Here is a 26,847-nt window from a genome sequence, read left to right as displayed (position 1 = left end):
AGTTTGGTGTGATAACAGACTAATAGAAGCTGCTTCATCAACAGTGGCAACATGATTGTGTACTTTTCCTCTGTGTGAATTCGTCCTTAGCCTCGATGAGAGAGAACAGGCATGATGCACAGCTGTTTTACATCCATTGTCATCCAGACCAGGTACAGTATATCAGAAATTGTGTAAATGTAATGCACACCTAATTCTCTACTTGTTGATTTTTATGCAGAAAATATTGACAGGTGTTTGTTTAGAGCCGATATGACCACCAACTGTTTTAAGGAACGGGCACAATGGTCAATCTTGTCTTCTCGAGGTGATCAAAAATAATTAGAAACAGGTTTTTATATTAAATATGTATTACATTTTTTACATATTTGTTTTAATTGAAATGTGTCTTTTAAAAGGGGAAGGAGAAGCATAAAGTTTATAGTGAAAGCACTGAGAAATAGTCTCAAAGGCCAAGTTGAGTTTCATGTTGAGAAAAACTTTGTGCAAAATGGCTATTACAGTGTTAAAAGTGTGTCCCATTTAAAAGCTCTGGACTTCTTCTGTGTGGGGAAATGTGGGCGGGGACGGTGTTTGCCTCGCTGCCTCCCTCCCTCTCACTTCCATCATGTTGGGCGTTGCCTAGACAAGCATAAATTCTTGAAAAAACTTTCAGTGAGCCCCAGCAGTCTTCACTCGAGCTCAGCCGTCAGTTTGCACTTCTTCTCGACCTGATAAGGTAATTTTAGTCATTTTAACACTTAATTATCTGGTTTAATTGCTTTTTAAAATGTGTTTAAGCATGTTAATCCAAGTTTCTCCAACTAGTTTGAGTCTTGTAGACTACATGCATTGAAGTTTCTTTAAATCCTCATGTTGCTGTAGGGTGGGGTCAGGCGGTGTTGAAGCAATATGTGCTATTTCCTCGTTTTTTTTTTCCAAAACCCAACCCGAAAAGTGTCTGTGGAAGCCATGAACATTTTTTTTATTGGTAGCCAGGAAAAGGATGTCTGGCCAAAGAATTTGCTTTCAGTGCCAGTAAAACCCAACTCCCACATCTGTGTTTGTTTTGGATACAGTACTGTAACCTAGTGCCTAACTGCAACATTACCAGAGTGAATGTAGCAATCTTTCAGTGTTGATCACTATAGTAAAAAAGTAATAGATAATCAAGTTATTTATATGGTGGCTGTTTTTAAATTGTAAGTGGTCTAGTTGCTGGGTATGACTATTTATGCTGATTTGTAAAATGTTATTTTCATAATAACAACTCTTTTCCCCTTTCAGAACCCATTTCTGCAGCCATGGCAAGTTTAGAGAAATCCATGGAGAACATCTTGTTGATATTTGACCGCTATGCCAAAGAAAGTGGAAATAAAAAGACCTTAAACAAGAAAGAATTGAAAAAACTAATTGAGAATGAGTTGCCCACCTTTATGATGGTAAGGATCTCTTGTCAAAACTGATTTCTATCTGCCGTACCGGTGAAAGTCTTTCTATAAATCATTCAGCCTGCTTTAGTTTTGCACCCTGAAATTAACTCTATTTCATTGCCAGGGAAACCCTGATGCTGTTAAAAATATCATGAAGGATCTGGACCAAAACAAAGATGATGAGTTGGACTTTGAAGAATTTCTACCCTTCATCGCAGGCCTCTTACTCGCCTGTGAGAAGTATCGCTCCACGCTCAGTAAGAAGGGCGGGAAGTGATGGGCAGATTGAGGGAAAATGTCGTTGATTTTGTGCTTTTTAAAGTAAGAGGAATTTGTATCACAAACATGTGCCATATTTACAAGTAAAAAGAACATCTGACAAGATTTCACTGGTTTGTCTGGTTGGTTTAAAATCCTTGATGATGATGTCTGCTGGTTGCATGAAGTGTTATACTCTAAACGTGATAACTGATTTCTTGAACACATGGAACTAATTTCGTCTAGAGACGTTCACTCAACACCAAAAAAAAATCCTGCCAAATACTCAGTGTACTAATGACTTCACATCTGATACGCATCATTTCTCCCAGCTGAAGCAGAACTTTTTAAACAGAGTGAAAATGGCTTGTTTGAACTGTGCAGATGTGTGTTCTTGGCCTGAACTCTGGTGCAGCACATGCCTGTATGTCATGTATTCATGAGTTAAACTAGGGTTGTGCCAAATATCAGTCGAGACTTTTAAAGTTAAAAATAAAACATGCTTCTTGTACCACTAGTGATATTTCTTATGTGTAAGGCAAAGCTTCAATTAAAGTATCCGTATTTCAGTGCACAAAAGTACTATCAGGAAACAAGATTTAACTTTGAGTAAATTGAAATAAGAGAGGTGACAATCTTGATGTATTGCTTGGTTTAAAGCATTTAGATTCAGAAATTGAACACTCTTTTGTACTTGAAGTGTTTTCTTACAAGTTAAGTTTAACTATTTAAGATAATTTGTTGAAAATGATACTCTATTTCACTTCATTTTGGTTTGGTTTGGCATGTTTTGATTTGACCACAAGATGGTGCTAAAATATTTGTAGCCATGATAGATAGCAGTTCAAGTGACACAGACGATGGCAAGATTACTAAATGATGTAATTATCCAGGAAGGTTCCTTATGTGATGTTTGAAGATGTATTACAATCGTTGAGGTTTGATTGAGCATCCAGCTGAATGAGTAAAGACATTTATAAAATGAGTTAATATTCATGTAGGCAGTCTCCTTTAAAATGTTGAAACATAACCCAAATACATTGTCAGTTTAATAACAGTTTTTCCATGTGTAAATTGTGACTGCTGAAAAATATCTATTTAGAGTTGACTCTGCAGAGGACATCTGCAGCCCCGTGACAGTTATTTAAATTTTCTTTCATTTCACAATTATTTTCTTCTATTTCATTGTTATTGAGGCCTCTGTGCTCCAGGGAACCTCAAAGCTTTAGAGATTGTTTATACCCTTGAGTGATCTGTGCCTTGCCGCAGTTTATTGCAGAGACTTCCTTGCACTTCGTGGCTTTGTTTTTACATTAAAGGGTCTGAAAATGACACTTTTTTTTTATATAAATTTGCAAATATTTAAAAAAAAAACCATGTTTTCACTTCGTCATTAAAAGTTATTAAATGTAGATTAAATCTACAGGACAAAAGATGAGGAGGTCAAAATATTTTCGGATGCGACTGCATCTTTAATAAATCTACCTTTACCTTTACTAACTTTAAACATTGACTTCCAATACAAGATGATTAAATACATTTTAAAAAGTGAGTTTCAAAGCTATTTATGTGTAATAGGCTTTTTAAAAATAGTGTTCATTTCCATGGTGTGCACCAGGGAAAAGGCACAGGGCCTCTCCAGCAGTGAAACTGTAATGCATATCCCAGCCACCAGACTGGCAAGATACACTTTTTTGTAATTAACAACACATGATACTTTGTCTCTATTTTCTTTTCCTCCCCTGCAAAGGGAATCCGATAGCATTCATGAAGTGAAAGTGATATCACCTAAGTGAAGAGAGCGAACTGACCTATAAAGGGAACCTGGCAGGGGGCAAGAGAGAGGAGGAAAATGCTGCCTTTCTGCTGCCTGGGAACAGAGGAGTGGAAAATGGAGAATGAGTTATACAACAGCCGCACAGAATGAACTGACATGACTTGTGACAGAATCCAACATGTTCAAACACAGTCAAAACACTCTCACTGGCATATTTTGAGCCTCATTATCCAGACTTGTAACTGCTGCTGTGTTTATTTCGTTCAGTTGAATTAAAGTAGAGCACTCACAGATACACTTAGCTTGACTTTAACCCTCGTGTTGTCCTCGGGTCAAAATGACCCGCAGCTGTGTTCAACCAAGTTCTATTTTATTTCTATATTTTCATATTTTTTGGGATCGTTTGTGACAAGTATGCTGTGAGGGTTTCTTTAAACCAAAAAAAATCCCCAAAAATATAAAAATATAGGAATAAAATAGAACTTGGTTGAACACAGCTGCGGGTCAAAGAATAGCTGAATAGCTGAATAAAGTATTCACTTAGATCTGTTCAGCCATCACAGATCAATCAAAGGTATAAACATGCACCCAATAGTGTATTCAACACTATTCTAATAGGACTAAAAACTAAAATACACGTTTAAAACTGTCAGTTTTTGCTAAAACGGATTTCTTGGCGGTTTCAAGTTAAAAAGACAGATTTTTAACACTTGAATGGTGGCTTGAGCAGTGGGTTTTGATCGTCACATCACTGCAGCTATTTGAAGAACATCCGAAACATTGCAAAAATGAAATGAAATACAGACCTATTTTCATTATCCCAGTAGGGGACACTCATTGACATAATGTGTCCCCATAATGTAACCCCCAGTTACAACATTATACTAACTTTAGGTTTTACGCTAACCTAAACCTAATTTCAACCCTAAAACCAAGTCTTAACCATCAAAAACTTTGGTCCCCACAATGACAGAAATCCCCATGGTTCAGTGTGCATTCAGGTTAAAGTTCCCTCAGGGATATAAAAGCACCCCCCCTCCGCCCCACACACACAAAACCCACTCATTGTAAACTTTCCACTTTTTCTGACATATTTTCTTCAAAAGGCTATACTGAGCGGTTTGAAAGAAACCTATTTTCTTTCCTTAGATGAATGTCAACAAGTGAACCATTTCCTGCGTACACAAACATAAATATTGTCTTTTGACAAAATGTTTTAATCTTTACAGCACTGTTTAAGCTGTCATGAATGAAGTAGGGTAGTACCAGGGCATGACTCATTGCTGGCGTGGGTGTGGTTGGAAACATACCTCGGTGTGTGTGTCAGACAGCCTGCCCACTCTTTAAGAGGAGGCTTTGCCCCTAAGTCTAAAAGCAGTCTCAACTGGGACCAAACTGGTGAACACAGACGTGATCGCTCTTCACCTGGTGAACGCAAACTCGAAGGTGAGTACTGATGAAAAGCAGGATGCGGGGGGAGAGTTTTGTCGTAGAGAAAATGGTAGCATTTAATCCACACAATGAGGATAGCAGCTGCAAAACAGCCTTTAATGATGAAATAGAAGAAATGGTGAAATTATTAGTAATTTGAAACTGAAGTATTTCATGTTATTTACTACAATTTTAATCAGTGATACTGCAAACACAGGTACCTCTGAGCATTTGAACTACTGCAGTTTACTTTGAACCACTGACTTTTATATCTTATGCTTGAGCATAAACATTTGTCTTATAACATATGTCTCAAACTACTATCAATGCTCTTAATAAGGTTTGACCACACAATGCCTGTACATATTACTTTCTGTTCATCCTGTATGTTTTAAGGGTATTTTCTCCTGCCTTTCTGTTAATCACTCTCAATCAATTACAATCTCTTTTTCCACCTACAGCCATGGCACGTCTGGATCAGGTCATTACAAACATTGTGGACATATTTCTGGAGTATGCTGATGATGAAGGCAAGAAATGCAAGTTGAACAAAGATGAGCTCAAGAAGGTGTTGGAACAAGAAATACAAAGCCCTGAGTTAAAAGTAAGCATGATATTAACATGTATTTATAAAAAAAAAATTAAAAAAAGAAGCTGCTTCTTCGCAATGCAAATGCATTTTTGTTTGTTAATGCTGTTCTTTAACTGTAAACTTGTATTCTCCAGAGTGAAATCAATGCAGGTGACATTGAGGAAGCCATGGCTCATCTGGATAAAAACCATGATGGTGAGGTGAACTTCCGTGAATTTTGTCGGTGTGTGAGTGACCTCGCCAAAAGCTACTACCAAAAGAAGACAGGCAAGGGAGGCAAGAGAAGCAAGGGCAAACAACCAGAGGTTGAACAAGAAGAAACTGCAAACCCTTAAAATGTTTGTAGCACCATGTATTAAAAAATATATTCTATATATGACACATACAGTATGTACATGTACTGTAAATATGTGACACTGCCGACTCTGAAAACAGGTGCTGTGCAAATCCTTTGTGTTTTAAACTGGAAACTTCTTTGAAAAAGAGTATGTTTTTGACAATAAGTTTCCAGTCCATACTAGTAAAAGATGAATAAAAACCTATAAAGTTTGAATTGCCTCTGGCTTCCTCTTTTGCTTATGATAATCACTGCATTTGTAGGTGCTGAGTCTGGTGTCCTTTCAGGAAACAAGCGCAGACTCATCAAACATTTAACAGACATCACTCGCTGCGTTCTCCAGTGCACATATCGCTGTCAGTCCCTCCCAAGTTAAAATGATTGTGTTGTCCACCCTTATTAACTGAAAGTCTGACACAAGTTAAAATGTTTACTGATTAGATCATTTATATGTCATTCATTCATTTGTTTCAAGCCACATTTGTGAATAAATTTGTGCATCCCTTATTCATCAAGATGAATGATCTAAACAATGTCTATCCTCATCTGACAGATATTAAACATTTTTAAATGAAGAATTTCTAAATGCCTTAATGTCCACTGACATAACAGCCATTTACTTAAACAAAACAGAAGCACAATGTTTTTGTTTCCATATCAATGGCTGACGTCTTTCATAGAATTGATTTTTGTTGTCCATTAATTCCTTCAACAATTTGAGTGACTATTATGAGATAACAATATAGTCAAAACAGGTTGTGCAGGTGTACCGTACCCAAAGCAGCATATCCAAAGAATTTAAGCTTCACGGCTTTGTGCCAAAACACAGCCTACCACCTGATCCTTTAATTGGTTAGCCAACAAAAAGATTGGAACGTGTAACTTGTGCATTACGAAAGTTGTTCCTGATTTTGATGTATGAGGTGTAAAATCTTAAAATGTGTCGTTATCAACCTTCATTTTAACCCAAAATATCAATAGGTAATGACAAATGTTTTATTCACAGGGATAAAGTTTGTTTAATAGATCGGTTAACTGATTCAAATGTTTCTTCCCCACTTCCTAGTGCAGAGTCACACCCTTTAAGCAGGTGCCATCTTAACTGCCTGCAGATATGACTATAACTGAATTCTCCCTGTTGCCTGCCAGGTGGAGCCACTTGTACCGTGTATCTTTGCTAGATATAAGCATGTGCCAGAAACACTTGACCCTAAACAAGTATACTGGGATGTAATCCGCTGTTTCAAAATTAAAATATATTTTAGAAGGTTTCTATGAACATAATAATACTGTTTGTAGATCTATGTTGACAATGTAATTTCTTGTGCAAGGGACCCCAAATTACCAGCTTCAGAAGGAAGGCTTTACCTGTTGTATAACTAAACTGTAAGAATAAATGAGCAGCAGTCAGACCACTGGAGGATAGGGAGCGTCACTGGCTGTGTCACTCAGACAGGTCTATTTTTCCCCTCTCTTTTCATTTGTGAGTGTATGTGTTGGAAATCCACATGAAGCTTTGGCCAGTACAAGCAAACTAAAGACAACACACCTGGTATGATGTCTACGAGCCAATCAAGACTTGGTATAAAGGGTGTGAAAAGTGAAAACTGTCATGTATGTAGATCAAGACATGGTATGAAATAAAGCTAACTTATTTTTTCTTCTTCACTCAGAAAGACTCAATCTCAATTCACAGTGGAGTTATGGCTCAATGTTCATTACAAACAAAAATAGGAGGCACTCTGGCTTTGTTTGTGTGGTTGTCTTTGTTTATGGAGTTTTTATGTCAGAGTTGTTTGTAAATAGAGAAAAGGTACTATTCAATATTCTTAACCTGTAATCAGTTAACACTTTGATAGTCAGTTGGGTTCACTTGTTGCCAGCAGTCTGTCACAAAGTTTGAATAACTCTTGCTCTGCTCAGAGGATGATCACTATTATGGAGGAATATCATCAGAGATGTGTCCATGTTGTCTCTAATGAGACTAAACTGTTCTTAAACTATGTTTTCAATTGAGTCTAGTGACTTTGACATGTTGACTTACTCTTAGACAAGAGCTGCTGCAGGCTGGCATAAAGAAATTAACGATGAGAATGGTGGCCTTGTATTTGTGAGAGCACCTGCAGTCAGTACAGGTTTTGTAGGTTTGTTTTGTGTTAGTTATTTGCCTAAAGCAGTAATGGTGACAATGCTAAACACATATATCACATACTGTATGTCATGTATGAATGAGAAGCCTTTTGCAGTATTCTTTATTGCAGTATTGATATGGCGTACTTCCCTTAGCACTCTCATGTATTAGTGCTCTTACATGTTATTACATTGACTAATGTACTTAAATTTTTGACGGGGTACTGAAATCGTACACTGCAGATCTGCACTTACCAGTGACAAGTGTAACGTTTGACTGCATTACCGGCAAAAATATCTGCTGGTTTAAATTATTTTTAGCCCTAATCTTAATCCTAGCCCTAACCCTCTAACCCTCTAACCCTAACCCTCTAATCTTTAACCATAACCCTAATCCCCACCCTCACCCTCTAATCCTAACCATCCAGAATTTCATGAAAACGTCATGAACATTTATTTTGTCCAAAATTTCATAAAAACGTCATACCATGGTATGTGGTCCAAAATTTCATGAAAACATCATGAAATAATTTTAACCCTAATCCTAAACTAAAAAAAGACAGCTGCTTAATAAAACTGGACAATTCTAGGTATGTATGTGAGTGGGAATGACTGACAACCCGTCTAGGAGTCACCTTGCCATTTGCTTAGTCTGAACTCGGATATGCTGCAGTCCCCCAGGATCGTGCATGAGATAAGCGAGTATTGATAGATGGACGCAAATAATTAACAAATAAAAAAGTTAAAATATTTAAATACTTGTGAATCCGTAGAATTCACAAGTATAGAACGTAGAACGAGCAAAGATACATGTGTATATTGTAGGCACACGTTATAAGCAGATACACACAAAAACACATGGCTTTGATCTTTGGTCAACATTGTTGGGCTGTTCACTGTAGATTTCCCTTTACTCTGACATACATTACAAACATTTTCTGCACCTTGTAGCTTCTCAATGAAAAGAAGGATTTCCTTCCTTAGATTGTCTACTCCACCCGCTAAAAAAAACAGCTCACATGTCAATGTAAACACAAACACATATGCACAAAAGCAATGTTTTACAATGCAAACATTAATCTGTCTAAAGATTTACATTACAGTGTTTCTAAAAATCTAAGTTCATTTTTTGTTCACATTAAGTTATTATAAGGCCTTTAGGTGTTTGTTTTTCTTGTTACTACTGAAAATTAATATCACTCTTTTTCTCCAGCTACCTCTATGGCTCGTTTGGAACAGGTCATTAAAAACCTTGTGGACATGTATATGGAGTATGGGGCCGGTGGCAAGTTAAGCAAGGAAGCATTTGAAAATTTGATGGAAAAAGAAATTCAAGACACTGAGACAAAAGTAAGACACATATTAAATGTACATGATATAGTTATGTGCAAGCACATCCATACATAACACATGTACCTGTTCTCCTACCTTACTATTGCTGTTATTAAACTACTTATTACTCTAACTAAATATAGTTACCTGCAATAATGTGTTCTCCAGGCTAAACTCAGTGAAATTGACTCTGGCAAAGCCATGGGAAAGGACAGGAATGGAAAGATGGAAAGATCAACATCAGAGAGTTCATGAAATGAGTGGGTTTTATGGCCAGATGCCACCTTCACATGAAGACAGGCAAAGATGGAGACTAAACAGAAGATCAGCTGTAAAGCCCTAAAAAAAAAAAATGTGTAAACAATAATGGTCGATGTGAAGCTACACGCTATGAATCTGTGTAAACAGTTTTCTTTAAGGTAGTGTCCATTCAATACTGGGAAAATGAAATAAAAACTTTGAGGTTACATTTGATGTTGGCTTTATTATGTTTATTACAATCACTGCATGTGTAGTAATATTCAATGTCTTTGCAGTAGAGGGAAACTATAAGCAGTCATATGAGTGGAGCTTTTGCCAATTATATTATCATATTATTGGCCATTTAAGCTGTGTTTTCACACACATTGTATGTAACTGTTAAAACTGAAAGGTATACTTTTTTAACATGAAAGCCCCTAGAAGTCAATAATTGGTCTTCATTACTGACTGCAGAAGCAAAGCTAACTCCATAATTTTATGAGCATAAATTACCCCTCTAATGCTTATTCTGCACAGACACATATACATCTTTAACAGCAGAGGTCACGACATAAAATTAAATGAAGTGAATGCACATTTTACTCTGCCTGTCACTTGTAAACTTCCCCTGTCTGTATTGAACGCATGCATTCTGGTCATTTTCAGTTTGTAACTCATAGTAGGACTCGGAGCTAAATCTGTCAGTGAAGAAGGTAATTAAACTGCAGAATGTGGCGAAAAGCTCCGGGTGGCTGTGTTTTGTCGGTGTCATGTAAAGTAAAATGGATGACACTAATCTGTGGCAGTAATAATTTAGTATACTGAGCTGATTGTTTACATACATCTGATACCATTTTTGCAATAAGATATGCATTAGAAAGACTACCTCAAAGCTTTTCACTACTAATGAGTTACATTATCTGCTTGAGGGAAGTTTCTCCTGCCAGATTTTGCCACATCTTCTGGATGTCACTTTACTGCTGTCAAAGTTTAAAACTCGTCCTTTTTCTGCTGCAGTCAGCTGCCATTTTATATTGTCAAATCGATGCAATAGTACCCTTCCCAAATCACCTGCCTTTTATCAGAATCAGTGTCCAAATCTCCATCCACCGACCTCATCAAGAGTTTCACCACCACAAGTGTTCAGTCTCATCTAATTCACTAAAATACAGGCAAAAATTACTGGTTGCAGAATTAACTAATTTAATGATGCTTAGTTGAAAATATTTGCTGTGATTGCTGCAGGATATGCAGTTACTGAATGTGGAAGAAGAAAATTCTACTAAGATCCGCAAATTCTGTAAAATTTCTTAATGAAATGCTGCAAAACGTAGCTTTACCGACAGTGTGTTGGATTTCCGAGAGAATATTGTCAATATCAGTGGCAGCATACAGTAGGAATTTGAACGCAACATTTTTAGGCAAAACAATATGCATTTGACTTAAATAGTTAACATGTATTATGTAAGGCTACTATGGTTTCTGTTAAAACTATATACAACTCAAAATGTTGTTTTGAAAGATTTACAGACATACACTAAGGCTAAAAAAAAACAAAACTAAAAAAACTAAGAATTGAAAATTATTGAGTGAAGCCAGTTTATGACAGTGTGAAAATGCTGACCCAAAGTATCTAAAAAGAAACAACCTGTAAAGTGATCAGGCAGGCAGATTATGAAATGATAAAAAGTAGCTGTGAATTGTTTTGGAAAAATGCAGATTTACCTTCCACGCCAAACTACCAATTTGCTTCTTTGTTGTTTCACCCATGTGATCATGTCTCTTGTTTAAATCCAGTTGGCCCTAAATACCCCTGGGCTAAGCAAAACAACAATGTTTTCTTGTTCCAGACACCATGTGTAGTCTCACGGAGTCAGTTACTTTCCTCAAGGAAACCTTCGATAAGTATGCTGGAAACAAAGAGACTTTGACCAAGCGAGACCTGGTTCAAATGCTCCGCAATGAGGTCCCTGGGGCAGAAATAAGTAGAAAAGATGTTGTACTGCCGCAACAAAGAGCTGTACAAATATAAAAAAAATCCTCCTGTCTGCCTTTTATTAGGTCTTGAAGAAAGCTGATGTGGACGAGTACTTCAGCTCACTGGATGAAGATGGTGACGGTGTTGTCGACTTCAATGAGTTTGTTGTTTTTGTAGTAACCCTCACCATGCTCTGAGATGTGCTAGATTTGGCCACATTAATTCAAATCATTCTTGCATTATGTGATGTGCGCTAAATGAAAATGCTGTCATAATCCTGTGTTCTGTAAAGGAGAATTTTGTTAAAAACAACCAGATTAAACAGAGATGACTGAACACGCTTGAAGAATGTGAAATGTTCTGACAGGAGTGTGCATTTGTGTATGTGAATGTCAGAAATAACTGATAGAGAAACAAAATGATATAAATTCACACTTTGAAATGTGTCGTCTGTGTTTCTCGAAAAAAATACCACAAAACATCAAAAACAACAGAAGAACTGCATATTTATAAAAACAAGAATGCTTTTCAAATCATCTTTGAAAACATGATATTCCTTTACAAGTAACAGGCTTAATTAATACAGCGTCCTCTTTCCACCTTGAAGTTCCCGGCCGAATCTGTTGTTAAAATGCAACCTGATGCCATTTTCACGTCATCTCAAGAAAAAGACATCAAGAAAACTTTGTTAAACACACTGATTAATCATATATGCAATAACATGTAAGCCTGGGGGTCTTGACATGAGTGTATATCACTGATGCTTTTTTAAATTTTAGACTTAGATTTGCATTTAATTTTTTTAAACAGTTGTATGTAGCATTGTGCAGCGAGATGTATGGTGGGAAGAGTCGGGTAACATGTCAATCGACATTCAGCCTATGAATTAATTGACATGGTTATAAAAAAAAATTGGATGGATGGCACAGAGTGAGGGCACTAAATATTTTGGCCTCACTGTGTCAGACCTTACGTCATTATCATGTGTTCTGAGAAAAAAAAACTTGATTAAACACACAGATTTATCATATGCAATCAAATGTAGGCCTGGGAGTTTGAATACTTATAATATGCTACCATAAGTGTGTATCACTGATTTTGAATGTCAGAGGTGACTAATAAAAAAAACAACTAAATAAATGTTGTCACACTTTGCAATGTTGTTTTGTCTATGCTTCTGAACAAAGTACAAATACAATGAAAAATCAAGAACCTGACTCGCTCTATTTCTCATCTACTAAAGCAGGAATGCTTTCAAATCATTTTCAAAAATATGCTCCACCATTTTATATAAAAGTTTAATTAAAAAAGGCAGAGCTGACCTAACTAACCTTTAGTTTAGTTTGTCACTGTTGGATGCTGTAGAACAGGAAATAACATTAAGATAAAGTAAACATCTTTATATCATATCTTTAAATGGGATTCCTCAAAACCTCAGTATAAATTTAAAACTACACAATTCTTGGAATAATCTTAACACACATGTTCATGCAGATTTCAGTAAGTGTTCCGTGTTCAATGTTTGGTTGTCCACTGCAGATGTTTTATGGTGCTTTTCCAATGCTGCCCTCTTGTGTCTACTTTTATAGTTTTTTTTTTTTTTTTTTTATGATTACACTGTTGTAATGAAAGTAGCCTATAAATAAAAGGGATGTGTAGTATTTACAAAATGTTCCGAAAGAGGAAAAATAAAATAATACACAATTTCATTTAGAAATAAAGCGAATGACAAAACAGCAGCCATAGTCGGACTAATCTGTGAGGGAGCTCTTATTGGCCCCTCACCTGCCACCCCCTGAACACTGAGTTTGGATAACACCTCCAAGGTTCAATAAGAACTGAGCACAAAGCAGACTACAAATGGCAACTTACCCATCGCAGACACCCAGAGCACTCCCAACCAAAGCTGGTTCTGGTATATAACGGGATTTAACTGAAAGAAATAAATGTTATTTCAGCAAATATAACTTCTGTCAGAGTACTACAACTGTTTACCATTTATGTTTCAAGACTGACTAGGAAAGATTTGCTAATCAATTATAAAAGCAGATGGGGCCTATTTTTAAAAAAAAAAAAAAATTCTGTTGATGCTCTTGCAACGTCAATTCATGACTCGGTTAGTCTTATAATTTTAGTTTCGAAATGAGTAGTGAGCACTTCAATCAGATAGTGATTCTTTTTTTTTTAATCCAATATTTCACTAGACACGTTATGACCTCTGAAAGTTCCCTTGACATCCCTGGTGGGTTTGCAAGCCACATGCTAGGAATCACAGGAATAGAGTCAAAATCTATTTATTACTTTGCAAGTTTACTACACGCACACAAAAACCAAAAAAAAACCCACTGCCTCTCAATTTGTCTGAATACAATTGGTCTTCCCAGAGTACTCACCATCAACGCTGAAGAGGAGCTGGAGCGATCCACATGGAACGCGCCCTCGGAATCCTCGGACGGTCCTCGTGAACCATCGGACGTTTTCGGCTTTTTCCGGCGTACCTCTTGTCAGTTAGCTAGCCAAGCTGATTAGCCCGCTACTACGAGCTAATGTTTGTAGGATATTTAACGTCAGCTTGACTCAGAGCGGATGATACAAATAGTGTAGAAAAATGGCGGACGTCGAGGGACAAGGAGTTTGTTCCTCGGTGCCTCCGTTACCTCACCCTTCCTCCCGTAACGGCTCCGATAGCGGTAACGTTACACCGGTCACCGGCGGCGGCGGCGGCGGCTGCCAGACGGCGACCACCGTCACTTCGGGCCCGCGGCTTGTTCGAATAGTGAAGTCCGACTCCGGCTACGGTTTCAATGTTCGGGGACAAGTTAGTGAAGGAGGGCAGCTCCGGAGCATTAACGGGGAGCTGTACGCACCGCTGCAGCACGTCAGCGCTGTCCTCCCCGGAGGTGCCGCCGACAGAGCCGGTATTTCTAAGGGGGACCGGATTCTCGAGGTGTAAGTAGCTTCTCGTTTTAGCTCGACTCCAAGCAGCTTATAGCGTTAAATGATGTACAAATAACTCTTTTTAAAATATATATATATATATATATATTTATCTCCTAGTGATCATGTCAATATAAACCAAGACGTGCAGGACTTTTGAGCATCATTCACGACCCACCGGGACACCCAAAGTGTGTGCGTTACTGGTTCATCCCCATGAAAGGAGAGTCTGTGTGTGTCAGAGGAAACATCCGAGGGATCATTAGAAATTCCCGTCACACTGAAATCGATTCCTCTCATCCACAGCTCGCCGGTTATTCTCAAGTCACCCCCCTCGTACACGTCCATGTCCTCCTAACCAGACGCTGTGTACTATTTCCTCGCGAGTCGCATCGCCCACTTTTTGTTTACTTTAATCGCGAGTGTTTACGCAAGTCGAATTATTATCATCAGCATCAAGGAATCATCCGCACACCGATCCGGATGTTACAGGTGTTTTTTTTTTTTGTTTTTTTTAACGGTGCCTGCTGCGGTTTAGGATGGTTGTCCTCACTGGCGTGTTAGTATGCATGGAGACTGCTTGCAGATGTTAGACTCTGTTGCTATGGAGAAGAACACACACACAGTGTACAGCTCAGCATCACCGCTGGTGCTTCAAGTGTGTCTGTGTGCACGCAATGAGGGGATGCGGAGAGGGAGGGATGCCTTCTGTTCAATTTTGATTGGCTTTGCTCTCTAAAATTCAGTGTCTGATTGGCTAGCTTTTGCACACTGCTTTGTCAATGGATGTCCTGCAGTAACCTGGCAGTTTGTTGTTGACCCCATTATTCCTGTCTGCAAACATGTGGATGTATGGATGTTCATTTTTGACATTGTATACAAGAGACAGCCTGTACAATTATTATTAGTTATATTATATTATATTATATTATATTATATTATATTATATTATATTATATTATATTATATTATATTATATTTTTGGCTTTATTTATTCAGATGAATGTAATATTTGAATTCATTTTCATGCCTATCCTTCACGTTAGTTTAAACTGCCTCATTTGGGACTTTGTCATCTACTGTGTCTCCCATGCAGAGGTTAAAACAGGCCCAAATTTACTCAGATCTTTGCACGTTCATTGTTATATTCAGCTGAGAATTTGACATTTGGTCCATGTGGTATTCCTGCCTTCCTGTCAAGGCTCAGTAGGCACACAGCTACCTGCAACAATATAGTGCCCCCTCTGTTCTCTGTACAATCAATACTTCTTTGCACATTTATAAACAGCTCCTGCTTTTCAGGCTTTATTGCAGAACAATCTATACTGCTTGACATTTTTTTTTCAGCATCCTGCTTTATGGCATTCTCCTGTTCTACATTTTGCAGAATTAGCTTTTAAATTGTGTGTTTCCATGTGTGTGGGTGAGTGAGTGTGCATGCATACTTGCAAAGAGTTAAAAAAAAATAGATAACACTTAATTTGTAATAACAACAAAAATAATCAAACACATTCATTATTGGATTGAATTACAGGCAGAAGAACTGGAAATATGACACGTGGGGAAAATGTCTCTTGTAAACTGTTTACCACAGTCAGAAGTGCTGATAGTGGCAGTCAGTGCAAAGGCCACTATGTCAGGTGCTTATTATATCATCATAAAGCTGCAGGTAGGAAAGAGCTGCCGAAATGCTTCGTCTGCATTTTGTTTTGCGGGAGATGTTTGCTCTCTCTCCCACTACACCTGCAAGATGGTTGCAATTATGTCTCCCTCAGAAATCTTTGCTTACTTTTACTTCCAAAATGACTGTTCCTCTCAGTAAAGCTGAAACTGGTGCCAGTGTGTATGTTGGTGTGAACTGGTTTAGAGGGCCTCCCTTGACTTGACTGCGTGTTCATGTTTAGCTATCACGTGCCACTGTGTGTATTAAAGAGCTTTAGCCCTGTGCCAAGCTGCCAACATAAGCCCTGCCATGACATAATGGCTGACATAACGGATGAGCTGAGAAGTTCTAAGTGAACCATCTCCTGTTCAGAGTCGCCAGGCTTGTCTTAGAGTTGATAATTGATTATTCTTCCCCCGCCATTAGCATTTTCCCCTGTTCTCCCTACCGATTCCACGTGCACTATGGTCGTCACTGCTCAAGCTACTATTGACCTGTAAAAGTTGTAAAAAAACAAAACATGCTGCTTTTCTTTTTTCAGCAGTGACAAATATGTTATCTCTGACTGGCTTCCCACTTGTGAGCATTTCCTGCTGTGTTCATGTGCATTGCACACTTTAATAGTTGTCAATAGGTGTACCCTGCCTTTGCCCAAAGTGAGCTGGGATAGGCTGCCCCCCTGCATCTCTGGCTAGGATGGCTGACTGGGATACATTAAGGTTATGCAAATAACATTTGAGGCCGTGTTGGCTTCTGTAGTCTTTGGAAGTTGTTCAAATAGAAGTTTGGCAAGCTTATGCATTCAGGCTAATATTTCCAAGCTGCTGTTTAACGTGCCCACAAAACATAAAGCACAGAATCATTTAATTTATTGAATCTCATTTAGGCAGTGTTCAAATTCTGCATTTATTTGCCAGTCTACCCATAACACTGGAATTTGTTTTTAAAATATGTCAGAAATAACCTGAGGTGATGCAAAGAGCATTCAGAGGCGACGATGTGGCTGTTTTGAGTAAAAGTTAACTACAGGTGATGTTGCTGCAGCCCTGTCATTAGTGCTGTCATGCCTCTGGCACATGACTGCCAAAGTGCACACACCCTGTGTTGCTCATGCTCTGCTGTGCTTGTGACATAACCAAAGGTCTTGGCAGATGTGAAAGCCAAAGTCATTTTTAGTTTGGAAAAGAATCACTCCACCACGCTTACGAAGAAGCTATTTCTGAGTTGTAGCCCATTTACTATCTATACTATTTGTCTGTCTGCTATTTCATTCTGTTTACTATTTAGGGTGTTTCATAATTCTTTCAATGTTGTTGCAAGAGTCTCATTATTTGATGTGTTGCCCTTGAGATATGAGACGATGAAAAATAATAATGAATTCAACGTTTCTGAATAAAACGGAGAAGAATAAGTGCTATTTTAGTGACATTTTTTGTGAATAATTTTTCATTTTTGCTCACAGTGTGTCACATTGGTTTTTCAAGTGTATGGTCATTTGAAACTGGCTTATTATTGTATTTTTGTATTTGGTTGCATTATGATGCAGTTATAGTTTAAACATATTTTTTATAATTCAGTCAATTACAAACTAAAACCTCAAATTGTGCCAGAGACAATCTAAGCTGTACTCGTATTAAAACCAGAACATTTAAAATATTTGTTTAGGAAGATGAAGTCATAAATAAAATGCTCAGCACCTTAATGTCTACATATGTTGTTTTATTCCACAGCAATGGGGTGAACGTCGAAGGAGCGACACATAAGCAGGTTGTGGATCTGATACGAGCCGGTGAGAGAGAGCTGGTGCTGGCTGTGCTGTCCGTCCCACCCCAGGAGGCCGACTGCCTGGATCCCGGAGACGACGGATCAGCCCAGTCCTGTTATGACTACTCCGACAAGCAAGCCGTCCCCATCTCTGTTCCCAGCTACAAACACACCGAGCTCAACCATGAGAAGTTTGTGGTGGGTGCACCTGTGGATTAATACCTAGGTGGCTCATTGAAAGGGGGGAGGATGAATTTGGAAGCATAGATGGATGTATAAGGGAAAGCTGTGATTGGCCAGTGAAAAGGCGTAGCGTAAACAGAAGTGTGGATTCAAATAAGAAAATCATGATTTTCACTTTGACGTGAACTCTGTATTCAGATCTGTGAGCAACTATAAATATGTCAGATATTAATATGTAATTTTCTAATTTTTCTTTTTTTACACCTTGACTTTTACTTTCTCTCCTCCAGGTATATAATGTGTACATGGCAGGCAGACAGTTGTGCTCCAAGCGTTACCGGGAGTTTGTGATTCTCCACCAAAACCTGAAGAGGGAGTTTGCCAACTTTACGTTCCCCAAGCTGCCTGGAAAATGGCCATTTTCACTGTCGGAGCAGCAGCTGGATGCACGACGCAGGGGCCTGGAAGAATACCTGGAGAAAGGTGCGAGAGAAAGATATGTAGAGAAGGGGGTTTTGTAACGGTTTTGTTTAATATCACCCCAGGGTTTGTAAATTTAAGTAATACATTTTAAAGTTGGAGAAAGGATGATGCTGTTCACTCCAAAGTACATAACTACACAGTTTATGTCATTGTATAATCACTTTAATTTCACATGTATAAAAATCTTTTTTATTTTATTTTCAGTGTGCTCGGTACGGGTGATTGGAGAAAGTGACATCATGCAGGACTTCCTGTCTGAATCAGATGAGGTAAAAAAAATAAAAAGTAGAAGAAAATAGGAAAATCTTACTTATGTGTCTTCTTGCCCTGCCTGGGACTCATTGCACAGTTTACGTCTCTCTTTCCCATGACTAAGAACTATAACGGCGTGTCAGATGTGGAATTGAGAATAGCCATGCCCGATAAAACTACGCTCACTGTCAGAGTTCGCAAAAACTCTACGACAGACCAGGTCTATCAGGTAAACACATACACAAGCCCATATAACTTTTAACCATTATAATCGTGACCTTACAATCATCAATGTTTTTCTGTCTTGTTTTTTTCTTTCCCTTTTCTCTCATTCTGTCTCAATCGCTCTCTTTTAGGCCGTAGTTATGAAGCTCGGGATGGACAGTGTAACAGCCAGCAACTTTGCTCTGTTTGAGGTCATCAACCACACCTTCGGTGAGTACGGACACGTATCTGAACCATGTGTTTGCTCATCTTTTCACACTAAACTTCCACGCCTCTTTGTTGGAGCACAACTTGAATGTCTGTAGCTGCAGCCTGTATTGACTTATAAGTAGCCGACAAAGAGAGTTATTTGCATGTTGTGGGGATTATTAGGATTCCTCAGCAGCCATCATTATACCTCCGCGGTGGCGACAGCAGTGGAGTCATTTGGTTTTCGGGTTGTTTGTCCATCCCATGCTCGTAAATGAGGGAATTTCTTCAGATTTGGCACAAAATGTTCACTTGGACTCAAGGACGAACTGTATAAGATTTTGACTTTCAAAGGTCAAAGGTCTGTGACCTCACAAAACACGTTTGTGGCTATAACTCAAGAATTCATATGCTAATTATGACAACATTTTTGCAGAAATGTCGAATAGGCTAAGATAATGAAGTGATTGCATTTCATAACCAAAAGGTCAAAGTTAAATTTCCCTGTTACATTATATTATTCTGCAAAAATGCTTTTCTGGCCATTATTCACTACCATAACTCAGGAACAGACAGGGAGACTGTGACCATATTTCACATTTTGTCAAATACTGAATTGAGGACTTTTGCTGATTGTATCCATCTTCTATGCTGTCACGTTGACGATGTGTGTGAAACATCCACTTTTTAGAATTTGTAGCTTCTCTGCAGCAACATCTGTATTTGAAGCATTTTCTGCTGTCATGGCTACAACTTCCTGTTCTATTAGAATCAACTTTATTGGCCAAATATGTAAGCACATAAGGATTTTCTCAAAATCTTCACTGTATATATTCTATTTGTCTGGACAGACATGGATGTAAACTGCAATTTGACTGGTTGACAGAAGCAAACCATAAGACAGTAATTCTAGTTTTCAAAATAACATATAGTAATAAATACCTCAGTAAATGTTCTTCTATTTCTGTTCTTGTTTACAAAAACAGAGAAAGTACTGAAAGTGATGTTTCTGACTGGCCCTCACGTCTACAAATCTGTTATGTGTCCAATTTTTTTTTTTTTTAAAGCACCGAAATAAAACTATAGCAGAAATGGTTCTTTCCAGCCCACGCAGCACGGCTGAGTTTATTCTCTATCAACTGTGTGCACTGTCTGTTACTGCAAAGATATAAGCAAAAGTACAGCAGCAGTAAACACAAGAGTCATATCCGTTGAGTCTTCAAGTTTTACATGCAGGTCACAAAAGTTCAAACTATTATCATTCAGGCTATGAGTAAATACAATTTTAGGCATATTTTTTATTCCTATAGTGATGTGAAATAAGTCATCCATGTTTTATTTATCAGCTGTAGATTAGAATATTATGATTGTTTTTATTCCTTCTACCTTCTGAAGTCTCTCTTATTTCCAAATGGGAAGACAGCCAGTAGCTACACTTCTTCTTAGGGCAATAAGCATGATGATGGACTGCCACCTGTGCGCTCACATTTTTTTCACAGTGATTACCTTTTAGTTTATTGGTTGACTTTAAGATATTTTTCAGTTGAATCTAATGTAATTGAAGTTTTATCACTGACCTTTTAACTCTATATGCATCTGTGTTGGTTGCTTTATAAATTAGCCAGAGGTCTTTAGTCTGCCCCAGAAGCTTCCACTGAATCAGTTACTCCTGTGAGATTACTTCTCAAAGCCCTGCTCTTACTGTAACACCTCTGCCAGCTGTTTTTTTTTATTTATTTATTTATTTGTTTTATCTTATTTTGTTTTCTTTTTCTTCCTTTCTGTTCTTTGTTGCATTGTTTTGTAGTGCTTGGTTATTGACCATTTTTGTGTCTTAACCAGTCTCTCAATTTTGAATCTGAACAAGCTTTAATGGCAAAGCAGTAATAAGCAACTTTGTGAGGCTGTACTGCTAACACATCCTAGTTTAGCATGTTGGCTTAATAAGATTTTGTAATCGGCATCACATCCACAAACTTCCACTGCACGTGATGTGAATCACTGTGGTTCTGCTGGTATTTTCTTATAAACCAAAGGAGAGGACAAATAAAAATGTTTGACCTGATGAAGACAATGCATGACTTTTAGGAAATCACGTTATTGCAAGTTATTGCAAATCTTCCTGAGCAAGACAATGTTTGTAACTAATTTCCTGGCAATTATTTCAGTAGTTACATTTTACAAAAAACACAATCATAAACCTCTTTGTGAGGCTGAAGAACAGATCGCCAGATTGGATTGTTGTCGACGCACTTTGCTGTTGAGTGAAGCTCACCAGGTTTGTCAGGTTGGCACCCGTCTGTTCAAAAATTCTAACTAAATTATTCCAGTAAATAATACATAAACTATTTATTACTGCATACCAACAGCAAGTCGAGGCAACTCCTCAAATATGACATTAGATCTGTTATCTTTCCAGTGTGAACATGGAGAAAGACAACACGTGTTTTGGAAGGAATTTGTAAATATAGGACCAAAATTGAGGCATTTTGATGTTAAATGTTCTACCCACACAAGAATCAGGTGTCAATCGTTTCTTCCTTCCTTCTCTCCCTCTTTTAACCTCCCTTCTATGCTTAGTGCGTAAACTTGCCCCCAATGAGTTCCCCCACAAACTCTATGTACAGAACTATACCTCAGCCATTCCAGGGACCTGCCTCACCCTGCGCAAGTGGCTCTTCACCACAGAAGAAGAGATTCTGCTCAATGACAACCAGCTCGCTGTCAACTATTTCTTTCACCAGGTGTGTGCATTTGTCTGTGTTTCTCTGGTGCGATGTTCAAGTGCAGTGTGTGTGTGTGTTATTTTGTGTTTGACAGTGTCCCCTCTGTGGCCCCTTTACAGGCTGTGGATGATGTGAAGAAGGGTTTCATCAAAGCTGAGCAGAAGTCTTATCAGCTACAGAAGCTGGCAGAGCAGAAGAAGATGTCCATGGTCAGTCTCTCACACACTGCTGTTCCAGAGACACATAGATACGTATTGTAGTTTAGTGTGTCTTATGTCATCCCCTCTCTTGCACCTGTTCAGTCTCCCTTCACTGTGTTTCACATAACAAAGTGGAAGAAGAGTTCTCTGGAGGTAGAGGAAGTCTTACAGTGACAGTGTAGTTTTGACTAGAGAGTCTCTGCAAGGAAAATATGCATGGACGAATTGAGCGACTCCCCCTCTGTCTGAAAGCATAAATACATCACCTTAATTTTGGAGAGATTAAAGCTGCCCCAGCAGGTACATAATCACACTGTTTTTAAATGTGTTTGGCTACAGGGAGTGACTATAGTATCTGAAGTTTTTATAGATCCTTTATAGCTTTGAAGATTAGTTTTGGTTAAACATCTGGAAGTGCACCCTGCATCAAATCCTCAGTCAGCTGCAGAGCTCCGTCTTGTATTACAGTTTATAGTAAAAACACTGTCCTGCATCTCGTCTCTTCTGTCCTCTGCCACTTTCTCTCTCAGTACCTGAGTCTGCTGAGGAGTTGTGACGGCTACAATGAGATCATATTCCCTCACTGTTCATGCGATTCCCGACGTAAAGGCCACGTGATCACAGCCATCAGCATTCACAACTTCAAGCTTCACGCCTGCACTGAGGAGGGGACACTTGAGGCAAGGCCAACTGTTTTTTTGTGTGTGTGGGTGGGTGCGTGTGCGTGTGCGTGTGCCTTTTTTATACACGTTTTGTGCGTGCAGTGGATTCAGTGCACTAAAGCCCCCACGTTGTTCCAGAACCAGGTGATTGCATTTGACTGGGGGGAGATGCAGAGGTGGGACACGGATGAAGAGGGCATGGCCTTCTGCTTTGAATATGCACGAGGAGAGAAGAAACCTCGCTGGGTTAAGATATTCACACCCTATGTAAGTATCACACACATATTATTACACAATAAGATGTTAATGTTCTAGGGTAAACACAGCTCCTGCAGTCATACAAGTATTACAATTTATTACTGGTGGATTGTTTTTACACTGCTCATTTAAGTTAAATTTCTTTTACATTTTAATTTCTGTTAGCCTCTCTGTTTTAATTATCTTCACTGATGATTGTGTGCCTTTTGATTAACAAACATTCATAATGGAATTTTGCTTAAACAAACTGTAAGATAAAAAAAAAAAAATCTTGAATATAGAGGTAGCACAAGCAGCCAGTTAGCTTAGCAACTCAACTAGCCCAAAAAGATTTGCCCCCGAGCTCCTCTGAAGCCCATGTAACATGAAACATCGTTGGGCGCTTCGTTTTTTTGGCTGAACTAAACAAACATGATATACCTGCTAATTATGAAGCTTAAGAGGTGCTGGTCGGTATTATTTTGTAACGATTTCTACTTTTAATGCTAAGGTAAGGTGAACAATCTTCTTATCAAACTAAAAATAAAACACATAAACAGAAAAGAAGAAGAAATAAATATTTTCCTATTCCTGCTATTTTTTTTAAAAGCAAAATAAAACATCAACATCAGTCTAAATCTGTTTCTCTTTGCATTTGCTGCGAATGGACAACGTTTAGTTTAACTACATGCACGAGTGCTTTGAGAGAGTCTTCTGTGAGCTGAAGTGGAGGAAAGAGGTAAGAACCGTTCCTTACAGACTAATCAGCTTTATTACAAGCCGTTTACTTGTGTCCTTTACTCACCGCTGCTTGTTGTGTCTGTGTTTGCAGGTGGAAGAGGAGGCGACAGACAAGGACAATAAGAACTGCAGTAAAGATGGTATGTGTGGCAAGGTAAGGCTTTGCCTGCCTCTGTCCAGTCTGATATTAAGTAATAGCCTGGGTGAATTGCTGTTTCTTGTCTTTGTGTGTTTTGGTCCTGATTGCTGTTTCTGTTGCAGAATATTTTCCAGCTGCTGAGGCACAGAAGGGATGGGGGCACCTAGGAAGGCAGATCGTTACCTCTTAACCACACCATTGTCACCGATTCTGCTAAATTTTGTCCCTGACCTCACCCCAGATCCAGCAACACTCAGCTATTAACCACACGGACATCATTTACACTCTATCAACTACAACATGAGAAGCTACTCCCTACATGCAAATCAACAAGCATCTGCTGATGACCTCATCAAATACACAGAAGCATCAAAAGCTACAGACTCTTGAACCAGAACTCTTGAATCCAGCACATCATAACCATGCATTAAGCAGAGCTTTGTCAAAAAGAAACGAGGCATCTATGGACTCAAGGTGACGGATTCGTGCAAGCCTTCTTCTTATTGGCAGGGACTTAAAGTGGAATGTGACATGCAAATAAGGAGGGTTCGAACCTCCTTTGAAATAGTCCTACTTGAAAAAGAAGGCTGAAGTGAATGAATAATTATTGGTGGACTAACAAGGGAAAGTGGAAGCTGTTAATGCTCACAAAGGGGAACAGATAAAAGAGTACTCAGCGATACTGGTGGGTTGATCAGAGGAAGACACTTAGCTTCTCAAATTACAGATTAGACCAGCAGTGTCTTGCGCATCTATTTGTGCGTGCAGGGAGCCCCAACAGACAAGGGGCAAACAAGAGTGAGGCACTCAGAATGTAAGTCACAGCTGAATCATGTCGCTTAACATCAATTTTCATCTGTTTGGCGCTACATAAGGAAATCATGGCAAATGAGAGAAGGTAGAGAGAAAGCTGACATTTTTCAGGGCACTTTTTTTGGGGTCATTTTTGGGTCCATAGTTCACACAGATCAGGAACATGATAGACTAATGTTGCACTTTATCCAACAGTATTAACAACCTCCAAATGTGCAAAATGTAACCCAAACAGCAGATAGTGGGCATAATACTGGAATGAGCTTTGACTTCCTTCATAATCATTTTTGAGTGACTGACCACAGTATGATTCTATACTGCATCAACAAATGGTATGTGCAGTGTGCAAAGCCATGCATTCAACTTTTGTGTATTTATAATATTATGTGACCACTCCATGCAAATGTTTTTATGCCGATGTGGAGCACTGCAGGCAAGTGAGTGTAGTTTATTGTGCGTTATGCTGAAGAGACAGCAGGGGTCCTTCTGCTCCTGCCTGTTCTCTGTGGCTCGCAGTGATTATTTTGTTTCTGAGAGAGCTCCCACAGGATTTATAAGTGGCCGGTAATTCAAATGGCCTTTCCATGCAGCACTGGTTATCTCTGTAGCTCGTACTTTGCTGTACCGTTAAAGCCGTTAAAGCACTCATGCACTGCAGGTTCAGGTTAAGTGAGACGAGGATCTCTTAACAAAAGGAATGCTTTTCATCCTTCATGATATGATGATTATTGGAGATCACAGTGTGCAGTCACTAAAGGCAACTGATCACATAACTAGTGTCATGAAATAAATAAATCAAGTGTAGTTTAACGTCATCTCTAAATGAGCCCAGCTAATTTTCAAAATCTCAGATTAATGTAATGACAAAAATTGTGTAATAAGGCATAACCTAATTATCTGATGATGCAATATTGAAATCAGCTTGATAAACAAATCAGACTGTAATTACAGGTTATTACATTATACATTACCAAAACCTGAATGTCATTTTGCTGATATTAAATATTTATCATTGCCCAGTGGAATATTGTGAGCTTATTAATCAAAGCTAAATTATTTGTTTGAACTAATAACTCATTTAAAAGGGCATTTTTCTTACTCAATCCCAAAAATATGGCGTGGGGAGTTGCTACCACCTTTTACAAGATAAAGTGTTATAGTTGAATACTATTATAATAATAAGAGTATTATTTAAAATCACTATACTACCATAATGATTTATTCAAAAACCTATGTAAGAATTACTGATGCTCAAAGCAAAGACTTTTTCTTAGGTTGTATTTACAGCTTGTTAGGAGTCATCAACAGAAAAAACAATACCACGATAAGGTTATATAAGCAAATTCTGATGCCACTGGATATCATCAAATGATAGTATTCACTTAATGCCAAGCCCTAACTCCTGTTTAGGTAGTAATTAAAATATTAACAATTTTTTTTTTTTTTTTACTTACAAGCCGGGTTAGAGGATTAGATTTACATCCATGGCTCTTACAAGAAGTACTTGTTACAAGGTTGCCGTTCACAAAAGCCATTTTGGGTGATTAATGAGCTTCGACAGACCTTACTGGGTGTGAAAAGGATGGTTAATTGAATGTGTTGAGCCTTGAATTGAGAAATTGAATGTGCAACCCTAAAGGCCGAACAAATTTCCAAGGATTCCTTTCTGTTTTCTGAACCATGTCTGACATAGTCGATTGTCTGACATCGTCTGATCTGCCTACGTTCAGGTATGCGCTCTCTTTAGCTCCCCCACCACCGCTCCCTTTCCCACTCTCATTCTGACTAAAGTAAAATTTCACCTTCATTATTTATTTCAGTAAGATACAATGGTAAATTCAGCTGATAAGGTATGGCTTTCAAAGACTCACTCTAGAGGAGGAGGATGGAGATTGACAACCTGCAGATCCACATGTTGAAATGTAAAATTGAAGAGTGTTTGGTTACATTGCTTACTGTAATAAATTGTAACATATTCTTTTAAATAAACCAATTTATTGATGCAAAGTTAGCCCTTTGTTTTGTTTTTATTACAGTTAATATTGTGTGGAGGAACCTGAGAACCTGAGACACGGAACCAGTAGGTGGGAGCTGAGAATCAAGCACTGCCAAAATCATAACGTTTCGCACAATGTCCTCAGTGAGC

The 26,847-nt window shown here is 38.4% G+C and overlaps 3 protein-coding genes across 4 annotated transcripts; all 3 read left to right on the top strand.

The window, feature by feature from the left end:
• Positions 1–163: 163 nt before the first annotated feature.
• On the top strand, positions 164–1,796 carry LOC138619442 (protein S100-P-like). Its single transcript, XM_069695916.1, has 3 exons — positions 164–718; positions 1,267–1,421; positions 1,537–1,796. Exons 2-3 carry the CDS (start codon positions 1,284–1,286, stop codon positions 1,687–1,689), a joined length of 291 nt encoding a protein of 96 aa, XP_069552017.1. The 5' UTR covers positions 164–718; positions 1,267–1,283; the 3' UTR covers positions 1,690–1,796.
• Positions 1,797–5,341: 3,545 nt separating this feature from the next.
• On the top strand, positions 5,342–11,735 carry LOC138619216 (protein S100-P-like). Its single transcript, XM_069695499.1, has 4 exons — positions 5,342–5,482; positions 5,605–5,665; positions 11,360–11,505; positions 11,580–11,735. Exons 1-4 carry the CDS (start codon positions 5,342–5,344, stop codon positions 11,682–11,684), a joined length of 453 nt encoding a protein of 150 aa, XP_069551600.1. The 3' UTR covers positions 11,685–11,735.
• Positions 11,736–14,095: 2,360 nt separating this feature from the next.
• Positions 14,096–26,712, top strand: snx27b (sorting nexin 27b). Of its 2 annotated transcripts, none has more exons than XM_069695914.1 (13): positions 14,096–14,436; positions 17,818–18,049; positions 18,325–18,517; positions 18,722–18,786; positions 18,894–18,998; positions 19,126–19,204; positions 21,764–21,927; positions 22,029–22,118; positions 22,640–22,789; positions 22,910–23,038; positions 23,688–23,747; positions 23,841–23,889; positions 24,011–26,712. In XM_069695914.1, the coding sequence occupies exons 1-13, from the start codon at positions 14,096–14,098 to the stop codon at positions 24,076–24,078; spliced, it is 1,725 nt and encodes a 574-aa protein (XP_069552015.1). In that variant the 3' UTR covers positions 24,079–26,712. The 2 variants fall into 2 exon arrangements, with proteins under 2 accessions (XP_069552015.1, XP_069552016.1); XM_069695915.1 differs by having other exon boundaries at positions 23,841–23,903.
• The last annotated feature ends 135 nt before the right edge of the window (positions 26,713–26,847 follow it).

The sequence above is a fragment of the Brachyistius frenatus genome, unplaced genomic scaffold, assembly GCF_029030835.1.
Source record: "Brachyistius frenatus isolate BFR_SWC_R1_liver_20210118 unplaced genomic scaffold, ASM2903083v1 Contig_20, whole genome shotgun sequence".
Lineage (NCBI taxonomy): Eukaryota > Metazoa > Chordata > Actinopteri > Embiotocidae > Brachyistius > Brachyistius frenatus.
This window is presented reverse-complemented; position numbering and strand designations above follow the sequence as displayed.